The sequence below is a fragment of the Sceloporus occidentalis genome, unplaced genomic scaffold, assembly GCF_023333645.1.
Source record: "Sceloporus occidentalis isolate IW3139 unplaced genomic scaffold, rSceOcc1.0.p SCAF_7, whole genome shotgun sequence".
In the NCBI taxonomy this organism is placed as follows: Eukaryota; Metazoa; Chordata; class Lepidosauria; order Squamata; family Phrynosomatidae; genus Sceloporus; species Sceloporus occidentalis.
Window position 1 is genome coordinate 75,721,154 of NW_028316987.1, and position 12,278 is coordinate 75,733,431.

General features: G+C 38.6%; 1 protein-coding gene across 5 annotated transcripts in view; it reads right to left on the bottom strand.

Annotated features, from left to right (window-relative positions):
- ARHGAP21 (Rho GTPase activating protein 21) overlaps positions 1-12,278 on the bottom strand; it is a 132,758-nt gene that overhangs the window by 76,471 nt on the left and 44,009 nt on the right. For 3 of the 5 annotated variants that reach the window (XM_089533380.1, XM_089533381.1, XM_089533379.1), the window contains exon 2: positions 756-809. The exons of the other annotated variants lie outside the window; for them this stretch is intronic. In XM_089533380.1, the coding sequence (XP_089389506.1) occupies positions 756-809 (54 nt within the window). The remainder of the gene's footprint in view (positions 1-755; positions 810-12,278) is intronic. 5 annotated transcript variants of the gene reach the window in all.

Here is a 12,278-nt window from a genome sequence, read left to right on the forward strand (position 1 = left end):
AGTTGCAAGGTCAAAATTGATGGTGCGGGGGAACAGGGAAGCAAAGAGATAAGTACATAAAGTATTTTCTGTACTGTATACCAGACTAGCTTTAGCAATACAATTTATAGAAATATAAATGTTTCTATATAAACAGGAATATAAAAACTCAAGTATTCAAACCTAAACACAAAAAGGGAAATGAAACTTCTTTTCATCAAAACGTATGTGTTAGCCAGACACAAGCTGATTCTATATAAAAAAGCAAAAGACCCACTTACAAAAGCTAAACAATTACACAAGATACAGGTTGAGTCTCCCTTTATCCAGAATTACAAAATTTGAAACATTCCATAAACCAACACTTTTTATGAGTGCTTTCTGGTGGTTCAATGTACACCATTTTTGTTCAATGCACAAAATTACTGAAAATATTGTATTAAACTACCTTCAGATAATGTATATGATGTATATATGAAACACAAAGTAATTCTGAGTTTAGACTTGGGTCCCATCTCCAAGATATCTCATTATCTACATACAAGCAAATACAGGTATTCCAAAGTATTTAAAAAATTGAAATCCAAAATGCCTCTAGTCCAAAGCATTTCAGAAAAGGGAGACTTGACCTGTACATAACAAATTTTACGTACTTGCACTTCTTTATATTTACAAGTTCACAAAATAAAACAAAATATATAGAATGCACTGTTTGAGTTTCTCATGCTGTTTATCACACAAACACAACATATAAATCTTAAACAAATATTCCATACCAATCGGGTCTCACCCCATTGTCCCTGCACTTCGATCAGTGGTGTGGAATCCAGCTGCAATGACAACAGCATTGTAGTATCAAAACAAAAACTCTCTTGCTTGCCCCTTAACAACCATCAAAAGTAATCTTCACTCAGCTCTGTGGTCACAATAAGACCTGCTACTTCATTAAATAACTATTTTCACAGCAGTTTATTTGTTCCATGAACCATGTGGTGTTTTTTTTTATTCAAGAGCCCTTCGAGAACTGCAATTTAAGGGGGGGGGGGGGAGTGAGACACAGCCCAGTTCATACTAAAACTGTATGTAATATAAAGGTGGAGGAGGGTGCAATAAGAGTTAGCATAAGGAGAAGATTCTGATTTGTACAGACAAGAATGACTTGTTGGGAACACAGTTCCTGCATGCTTTCACTTGTGAACCAAATGCAAAACGATAGCCATGTCAAAGTTATTTATGAATCACTGTGTCATTTCCTAAAGGTGTTCTCCTTTAGAAGTGGAGATCCGTGTGCCTTACTTCTGGGTGAAGCAAGGTATCTACACATCTCTGTTTAAGCTATTTGCATTTTATACAGAAGTAAGGAAAAAAATACAGGCAACATATGCTACTAATGCCTTTACAAGTGATTATTCTAAAAAATTTAATAACCCAATCTAGTATGGTCCACTCATAATCCCCCCCCCCCCCCCATATTATGAATCAAGTTCATCAACTCCCCAAAAACAGGATTGGCTAGTCTAGATAATTCTCACAGATATGTTGATAAAACAAAGAAACTCCTCCAATGACTCACTGCGTGAAAAATACAAGGTAGAAAGTGATATAATATGAGGGATATATTTTCAATCATACACCTAAAACTGAGAAAGACTGAGAAATTAAGCAGCCTAGGACATCTTTGTTGATGAGTGCTACCAAAACCCAAAAGTTCCTCCCAAAGGGAGGCTAGTTTAGCTCACTCCCTGATCCTTTTATAGACCTTTACATTGAACGGGGGCTTTGGCAATTTGCTGGTGAAAGGCTTTTTGCTCCCCCCACCCCGCCAGATCAACAAGTTTTAAACTGTATTTTCACTATAGCTGTATTTCAATATCTCAACTTGTTTTGAATTTTATTCAATCTCATTTTGAGCTGGCTTGAGTCCCATTTTTGGAAGAAAGGTGGGGCATATATCCTATAAATAGAGAAATAATAACTATCATTTTGTTGGTTAGTTCCAACTAGAGTAGACAGTCAATCAATTACTGAATGATAAGTGAATAGATAAATAAATCTAATAGAGTCATACTCTGTGTTGTTGGCGGCGTCGATGTCATGTGCCTTCAAGTTATTGCTGACTTATGATGACTCTAAAGCAAATCTATCACAGGGTTTTCTTGGCAAGATTTCTTTGGAGGGGGTTTGCCTTTACCTTCCTCTGAGGCTGAGAGAGTGTAACTCCTCCAAACTACCCAGTGGGTCTGTGTGGCTTCCATAGCAGGGGCTCAAATCCTGGTCCCCAGAGCTGTAGTCCAATGCTCAAACCACTACACCACACTGGCATAAGTCATCTGTTGACTTATGGCGAGCCCATGAATTTCATAAGGTTTTCTTAAGTAAGAAATACTCAGAGGTAGTTTTACCAGTTCCTTCCTCTGAAATATTGCCTATAGCATCTAGTGTTCATTGGTGGTCTCCCAGCCCAACCAGGGCTGACTCTGCTTAGTTTCCAAGATCAAGCAAGATCTGTTGGCTTTAGGGTAATAAGGAATGCCTCTGGTGTTATATTAGGTTAAAATAAACAGACCTGGGGAGATGTTCTGAGGATAATATTCTGAGAAACCTAGGAGTACCTATACAGCCACTATTACATCATTATGCTATTTGAAACCACTTACAATATTTTTTGCCACACCAAGCACAAAATATAGTGACCTTAGCTTATTAATCACCAAGAAAAGTTGTGTTCATATGCAGTCTTGGGGGGGAGAGGTGGGATATAAATACAGTTACTGATTGATTGATCAATTGATACTACTTACGGTCTCATGTAATCTACCTCCGCTACGAGGATTAACCAACCATTCTGGCTCCCCAAGTTGCCTAGGGAGCTAGTATGCCATGCACTTTACCTTATGAGAAAAGCACCTCTACACAGCTGCAATGGTCCACCCAGTCATCAGTGAGAATAATAGTAATTCCATCAGTGGCTCTAAAGAACAGTGGTTCTAACAGGTTTGCTATAAAACCAAGACACAGGGGAACAAATCTAAATGCAACTGGCTTACAAATCTAAACTAAAAGTGAGATAGAAAATACATTATTTAGTGTTTTGATAACTAAACCTGGAGTTCTATCCAGATATACAGAGTCTTGACTCTTTTCGCTAGCTGAGGACAGACAGGGTCAAAGAAAGAAGTTGGAAGAGAAAACGGAATGGAATATGGCACATTTCCAAACCTCTCAGGTATTTGCACTTGGCAGGAAATATCTTGAACTGCAATGGAAAATATGCCAAAGTGCACTGTAATATAGCACAAAACTACTATTCATTTTTTCCCTGCTATGTAAAGAAGTAGGGATTTTATAGTTATTTATTTTGTATGCTGCCTTTCTCTCAGACTGGGACCCAATTGTGACTCCCAGACAGAGTCAATTAAAAAACCTTCACAACAAAAAAGTTAAAAACAATTAAAATCACTACATAAAACAGTATAAAATCATTTAAAAGACATACAGAAGTTAAAAAGATAAATAAACATCCAACTAAGAAGCTCCCCTGTTTATACATTAAAACCTGTTTAACCCAAGCCTAGCTAGAACTCAATGTAAGCTCTAAGAGCCACTCTAATGAAATTTAAAATTCATATATACAAACTTTGGGCATTAAGAATCGGGGGAGAGGGAACCTGAAACATTTTTTTCTGCCCACAAAAGAGTTGATAATTCACACCTCCATAAGGTCAGGAGACATTACTACAGTTTAACAGTTCAAAAAAATATACAAGGATCAAGACCAACAAGAAATGATACCCTCATCATTTATATTTTGCAAAAATCATGAACTATAATAATTTTAATGCTCACTTGGCATGTATGTAAACATGCATTGCTCTGGGATAATCTTTAACACAGCGTTCCCTCACCTGATACCTTCCCGATTATAAGTCAACCTCATGTATAGGTTGAGGGAAGGTTTGAGGGCCAAAATTATGGATTTTGCTATGACCTGTGGATATGCCATAAAATTTAGGGGCACACAGTAAAGGATCTAAAGCAGTGGTCCCCAAACGGTGCTGTTTAAGGGATTTTAGACTTCAGCTCCCAGAATCTCAGACTACTGGCCAACATGGCTGAGGCTTCTGGGAGTTGATGTCCAAAATATCTTAAAGGGCACAGTTTGGGGACCGCTTACCTAAAGGATGAAGCAAAGCAAAACAATGTCAAAGAATTTACAGAATTCCAGCAGACATAACTCCTTGTGTTTACCCTTAAGACTGGATGGATGAGATAGTAGAGGGAGTCAGTGCTTCACATATTATACTCTTGCTTTTCACCACGAAATGGTTCCTTCTTTTAAATAAGAGTTAAAATACACATGGATTGACCCATGGATAAGTCGTCAGTTTTTTTGGGTCAGTGTTTTGACCTAAATTTCTACACGTATACATGAGTACATATAGTAAATTGTTTTCTGATGCCAATGTGGTGGGTTGAGCATTTGACTAGGACTCTGGAGACCAGGGTTCAAATCCCCACTCAACCACGTAAACCACTGGGTGACCTTGGGCAAGTCGCACTCTTTCAGAGTCAGAGGATGGTAATGGCAAACCCCCTCTGAAGAAACATGCCAAGAAAACCTCATGATAGGTTTGCCTTAGATTCACCATAAACTGGAAACAACCTTTAAGGCACACCACAACAACAAAGTTGTGTTCTTATCCCTTGATTTTGCCATTTTATATATGAGGCACCATTTTACCATGACACTGTATTTACTGGAACTTGAGCATCTTGAGGCATGTGATTTTGGTATCCACGGGGGGTGGGGGGGTGGGGGGGTCCTGGAACCAAACCCTAGCGGAAACCAAGGGCTCACTGTACAATTTAGCTTCACATTACTTTAGCAAGTAGCCCAAAGGCCTCCTGATCATTCATTCATGTATCTTTAAAGGGCCAGCCTTCAGATCTGAATAGTGCCTGCTTTAGTTAGTACTTGGATGGGACACCACCAATGAATACAACTTGCTATATTTCAGAGGAAGGAACTAGCAAAACCACTCCTGAAGATTCTTAGGCTAAGAAAAGCCTATGAAATTTATGGTGTTCCTGTAAGTTGATAAGCGACTTGACAGCGCATGCACACAGACACAAATACACGCTGGTTACTCTACTGACAGATCCTTTAATACTGACTAAGTTTCAGTGGGGGGGAGCAAATTTTTAAAAAAAGCATATTAAAAGAAAAACTCACTTTAGAAATCCTTATCATTCTATGTTAGAAAGTAAATCAGAGGCCTTGAGGTTGAAACAGTAGAGCACTACATTTTATTCACCCTGGAATTTAAGAAGGCTGGAGGGGGGAAAGTCCAATTAAAATTGCATCAGACAAACCATTTAGTAATACTAGACTAAAACACTTACTAATAAAGGACTCATTGTGCCATGTTCTTTTTTCTTTTTATAAATGCGAAAGTAATACACTAAAATACAAAAATAAAAGCTAACTAAAAAGAAGACAGATTTAAGTGATACACCTGACAATGCTTTCTACCTGACTCCATTCCTTCTAAGATTCTGACAGGGAGTGAATACTATGCTATTTCACCTAGCCTTTGGGTTCTTAAAGGTTTTAAAGGCTGTTTTAATTGTTTGTTTGTTTTAGAACTACGGTACTTTAAAACCAGAAAGTCATTTTCACTTGTTAGAGGCCATTAGTAGAAAGGCTTACATGGTCTTGCCCTAAGAATCCACAAGACATTGGATGGGTGAAAATGGAAGTGCTATTATTTGCAGGATAATAAATAGCATTCAGCCAATAACTAAGTATACTGAGCTAAGTATAATGAACCTTAATATAGCTAAGATGGTTAAAAAAACTCAATGATTTCTTAATTCTAGCACCAGACCTGTCAGGAAGTGGGCATGTTACTTGAGTAGGGTAGGCACACAGTCAATAAACCAGCCAATGTTGGCAGATGGTCAATGGATTGCCTAGTATTTGACCACAGTGAAATGTTCTTAAGTATTCTATGAGAGGCTCTCAATGCTTTAAAAATTTGCCCGCTATCCACTAATTTTATACAATTACAACTTTTTTTAATATCTACTGTTCATGTGTTTTATTTTTGTTTTAATGACATATCATTTATACTGTGCATCTACAGACTGACCCTGATATTCTAAGATACAAGTCAAGTAAATTATTGTTTAAATAATCCGCATTTAAATAAATTTTATTTAGCAATGTTAACTGTTATAATTTAGCATGGATTTTTAACTAATTCCATTGTGCTTTAAAAGCAGAAGTTCAAATTCCACTTACCACATACCACATGGCAAGTGTCTCACTTTCCACAGGCTGTGATGAGCCCCAGATTTTTACATGATTTTAGCACAAGGAGTAGTCAGAAAAATATTGCCATGATTCTAAAGCTGTAGGGATGTCAACAGACCTCATACAACTACATCATATTACATTACGTCACTGCATACAATTACATTAGCTAGAGCGGTGATTCCCAAATTTTGGTCCTCCAGGTGTTTTAGACTACAACTCCCAGAAGCACCAACTGGCTTGGCCAACAGTCAAGGAATTTTGGGAGCTGAAGTGCAAAAGATCTGGAGGTCCAAAGTTTGGGAATCACTGAGCTAGACTATGCTTATGGATAAACTGTGACGTTAAATTCATGTTAGAGACTGCAAGTACAAACTGGAAGGGGGCACTAAAAATACGAGCCAGCATATTAAGAGGTGCAACAAAAATATCTAGAAAGGGGTCAGTCCAAACACAAAAGGGGAAGAAACCAGAAGCAAAAAAATAAAGTTCAGGAAAGAAAATCAGCTGGAGACCAAGAAAATAATACATACGGTTGAGTGTTGGGGCTATGTATTGAGAATAAACAACATTTTTGTGACAAAGAAAGCAGTGTCCAGTATGTTTGTGGGCCCTGATCCAAAAAGCATTTTTGACTAGAGATGGTGCATTTACATGGTTACCACATTCAGCGTGCAAAAGAAAAAAGTCACAGAACTTTACAAACTGAGAAGCCACAGATGAATTTCCCAGACATTTCTAATGTAAGACAAATAGGCTGTGCGGGGGAAAAGCGAATAACAGAAGAATTATAGCTACGGCACAAAATGTATATTTGCATCTTTCAAGGGCCCATTTCTTTGGTTCATAACTCTTCTCCAACATGTTGCAAAAGAATTGATTTTCCTTCTATCAGCTCTCACATCTGTACATTGTGACAGGGAATACAATGGTGTGGACAATCCTAACTTTAGTTCTATGTCTTTGCCTTTTAGCATCTTGCCTAGTTCTTTCATAGACGCCCCTCCCAATCCTAGACTTTTTCATATTCCTTGGCTGCAGTCCCCATTTTGATCAATGTTTGAGATTTTTGATAACCATTTGCAGTTCTCAACTAACTTTAAACAACCACTCATTATGGATAAATAGACCCTCATTTGTTTCATAGAATCATAGAATCATAGAGTTGGAAGAGACCACAAGGGCCATCCAGTCCAACCCCCTGCCATGCAGGAAATCCAAATCAAAGCATCCCCAACAGATGGCCATCTAGCCTCTGCTTAAAGACCTGCCATTTTGTACGTATTCCATACGTACTAGGGTTAGGGGGGTGCGGAAGCACTGACCCTTCCTAACCCTAATACATATGGAATACGTATTTTTTGGCGGTCTGTAACCCGCCTTTGTTTTCTTTTAGAAAAAAAAGAAAGAAAATCTGTCATGAGAATTAAAAAGTTGGTAATCCCTATATTTACCAATCTAAATCTCTTGCAGGAAGAACAAGATGAAACAAATTCAGAAATTAACAAATTTTTATTTCTTTGATAAAAGAATTTTATACATGTTTATGGAATTTTACAACATTAAAGATTGATGATTTCTTTTGTAAAGGAATGTTATCACTGAATACCCACACTTTGGAACTTTGCTAAGAATTTATTGTTTCTCTCTTCAGACTACGAGACAGAAATTTGTGCTGGAGTATGCTGTACACTTGGATTATAATGTAATCTCTGTTTGAGTCTGTCTTTGATGAAGTCACACCTACATGACTGTTTTTAGTGTTTACATTTGTCAGTTGGCCAACCATATAACCCACAAACCAAAGCCTATAAATGCCAAGATCCACCCAAGATTTACTCAGAATGTTTCATGTAATTCATGTGATTCAATTCACCCTTTTTTCTTAGGCTATTGATTGCTAGTCTCTCCACAATTTTGTTGTGTTATCTATGCATTGACTCAAACAAGTTAGGTGACTGAACACAGAAACACAGAAGAATGTGTGTATCAAAAACTGCTAGAGGTCTAGTGAAAGCCTATACGAAGTGGTGGTCCACTGACCACTGCTAGTCTGTGAGCTGTTCACTATTGGTCCACAGCAAGTTTCCAAGTCAGAAAGAAACAGTTCTAGCTAATGAGTACAAATATGAGGAAAAGACCCTGCTGGTCTGCCATAACAAACTGCTTATAAAGCACTGGTCTAGAGGATTATACTTTTCACACAAAGAACACCTTTTGATCTTTCAGCAGCCGCAACCAATGAAACGTAGCTATGTTTCAGCATCCAAACGCACAGTCCTCAAGTGAAATTCTCAACCACTCTTTACAGGAAGTCACCTGCCTAAGTTAATACAGGCACAAGACAGACAAGCGGGAAGTGGCATGGTGGTGGTGACTTTATGATTCGGGAGTGTGCAGTCCATACTGATGCTGCCATCATGGCAGCCTCCTGTCCATATGGGGGGCTGCCATGATGATGACAACGCCATACAGCGACCAAATGTCGCTGGCAGGAAGCAGTGTCATAGGGCTGCATCCTTTTGGATGCCACGTCTGTGCTGCAGCTTGGAGATGCTGCAGCACAAACACAGGGCTTACAGGGGCAGCTTCTACTCGCCCGTCTGTACTGCCCCTCAGTGTCCTGAAGGGGAAAACACACTAATTTGTTCTAAATTAGTTTTTTTTTAAAAAAGTCATGTTAAAACTGAGTATTAAAATATTAATTTAGAATAAATTGGTAGTTTTCCTTCCATATTGTGTTTGAAGTTGTGTATGTACTAAAAATGGACCTTAATTCTCACCTATACTCAGTGAAATATCAGTTAAATAATCAATTTTCTATGAACATTTATAAGCATTCAGGAAGCCTAATTTTTACCATACTAGAAATATACGTAGCAACAACTTTCATATACTTATCTGCTTAATAGTTTCAGCCTAATTAGGGTTAGTTTACCATTCAGGGGTAGCTGTGTTAGCTATTTAACAAATACAAACAAAAATCCATCAATGATACCTTTTATTGGACAGCTGAAATGCACAATATACTGGTTGCAAGCTTTCAAAGCTCCATGGGTTTCTTCATCAGGCAAGATGTTACAAACCAAACAGGAGGGAAAAAAAACAATTTGAGATGTTAGTCAGATGCCAGCATCTTGTTTCAGTCCTTAGTAAAGATGTTGTCATGGGGAGGATATTTTTTGCAGACAGGCTCCTCCTCCTTTTGGCCATGCAGCAATACGGAGTTTTTCAAAGTCCAAGAAATTTAAAGTCCATTTGCATCTCAACAGGGACCCCTCTTTTGCAATCCAATATGTATCCATTCTACAAAGAGGCCAGAAGGAGGAGGAGCCTGCCTGCAAATCCTCCCCATCATACCATCTTTAGTAAGGACTGAAACAACATGCAGGCATCTAACATCTCCAATTGTTTTTCACCCCTCCTCTTTGGTTTGTAACATCTTGCCTGATAAAGAAGCCCATGGAGCTTCGAAAGCTTGCAACAAGTATATTGTGCATTTTGGTCAGCCAATAAAAGGTATCCCTGATAGATTTTTGTTTGTATTGGGTTAGTTTAATTTAGGTCCTATTGAAATCAACAGGACAATATTGCTTTATGTTGGTAAAAACCCAGCTACGTTGTATTCCTGCAACAGCACATCATTGGTTTCTACTTGGTCTATGGTACTCCAGTGCACTCCACCAACCTTGCCATTATCAATATGGTCCCCTTCCTCCTGTCCACTCTCACTGCTCCTTGTGGGATGGGCAACTGTAATACTCATCCACCTCATCCACAATTCAACTTGTCCCCAACCTTTAAGATTTCCTCCTGCACAAAATGCCTATTACTACCATTCAGTATTTCCATGCCCTTCCTTAAGGTCCTATCCTTGACTTTCAAGGTGCAGAGTCATCTCAAGGAAATTGCCTTTTACTCTGAGACAGAAGCACAGTCAACTTTAGTCATATAAGATTTGGGAAATGATTTTTTATAAACTTGATGTCTAAATGATATCCAAAATGTAATATTCTCTATACTCCTCTTGTCTATATGTTAACTCATCTGTGTTAAATTTAGTATCTTTGAGAACTACATACTTCATATGCAATGTCAAACCTCTAACCCCAAGTATCTGAAAGACTGTGTATTTTGTTTGTACAGGAAATAAAATATAAGAATCATGTATATGAACAAACATAAATTATATTCTTTATGAATCACAGCTAAAAAACAAGTATAGCTTAGGCATAACAATGCTTTTAAATCAGGCTGCTCCTTCAGCATCCCTCATTATCTTTGAACAGAACTCCTTCTTACCTTGCTGCATCCTCTACTGCAATCTATCCTCTTAAATGTTTGAAAGGTAGTTCTCTAACTCAAACAATTTAACAGTTAAAGTCCAACAGCTACAAAAGAAAAGCAGTTCTAATACACAATTGATTACCTTTTACTAAATTTTACAGCATATATATTTTTTGCAGGATAGGAGATGCAGTGGGGGAGGGGAAAGGACAAGAGGTTGAGATTATGCCTTTTGCACAATATTTTTCCCTTCTTCATAAACGTCGAAATATAATAGACAAACCTGGCCACTCCAAGCGCAATACAGGTTACATATTAAACTCCAGTTGTGGTTGATCATGCAGTCTAAAATGTTGAACTGGGCCATGACTGCCTATAGCGCAGACTGCATCTCTCTTCTGACTCAGCTTTTGTCCCTTTAGTACTCAGTGAGTACAGTGAGCTATGCAGTGCAGATTCAGGAAAGAGGTCCCTTCCTCCCTCCCTTCCTTATCTGCCTAGTCAGCAAGACAGCAAACTGCGGAGTGTACTTAAATGCAGGCCAGGCCAGTCCTGCCAAATTCTTTATTCACAAGAAAGGGAGAGGGTTTGGGATCACACATTACAGCAAGCAGAGACCTTTGTCTGTTTTCCCCCCCTGCAAATAATATTTTTGTCCTGGGAGCAATTTTAAGGCTGCGGTCTTGGTGTAGTGGTTTGAGCACTGAACTAGCACTCTGGAGACCAAGGTTCAAATCCCAGCTCAGCCATGTAAACCCACTGGGTGACCTTGGGGAAGTCACACTCTCTCAGCCTCACGATGGCAATGGCAAACTCCCGCTGAGGAAACTTGCCAGGAAAACCCATGACAGAGTCACCTTCGGGTTACATAAGCTAGAAATGACTTGAAGGCACACAACAGCAAACATACATTAAATCAAACGCAGAGTGCTTTTCCAAGTTTTGAGAGTTCAAATTATTGATATTGGCTGTTTTAAAGGCAGAAAATATATAAGCAGCTTTATCAATAGACAGATTTTCATCATTCTGAGCTGAAATATAATTTTAATTTCAAATGCACCAGCTTTAGCCGCACACATTCACTGCACTGACAGCACATTGTTTAAATGCCAGTACTGCATCCACTCACTCACAAACCATAAGGTTGTGAGTTCAATACCAGCTAGGGGCTCAGGGTCGACTCAGCCTTGCATGCTTCCAAGGTCATTAAAATGAGTACCCAACTTGTTGGGGCAATTAATGTACTGTTGTAAACTGCTTAGAGAGGTATGAAGCGGTATATAAATGAAGCTGCTAACATGGCCACACTGAGCTATCTTGAGGGCTATTGTAATTACAGGCTAATGTATGAAAAGCGTTTACACACACAAAAATATTGTATCTCTATCTCTCTCTCTCTCTCCGTGTGTGTGTGTGTGTGTGTGTGTGTGTGTGTGTGTGTATTCTGGGCATACCTGTATGCAAAAGCCTGTGGGTAACTATATTAAGACTCTGGCTGCATCTGCGCTGCAGAAATAATGTCATTTGATATTGCTTTAACTGCCATAACTCAGTGCTATGGAATTGTGGGATTTGTGAGATATTTAGTCTTCCTGGTCAGAGAGCTCAGGTGCCACAACAAAGTACAAATCCCAGAATTCCATGGGATGGCACTATGACAGTTAAAGCCATAAAACTGCATTATTTCTGCAGTGCA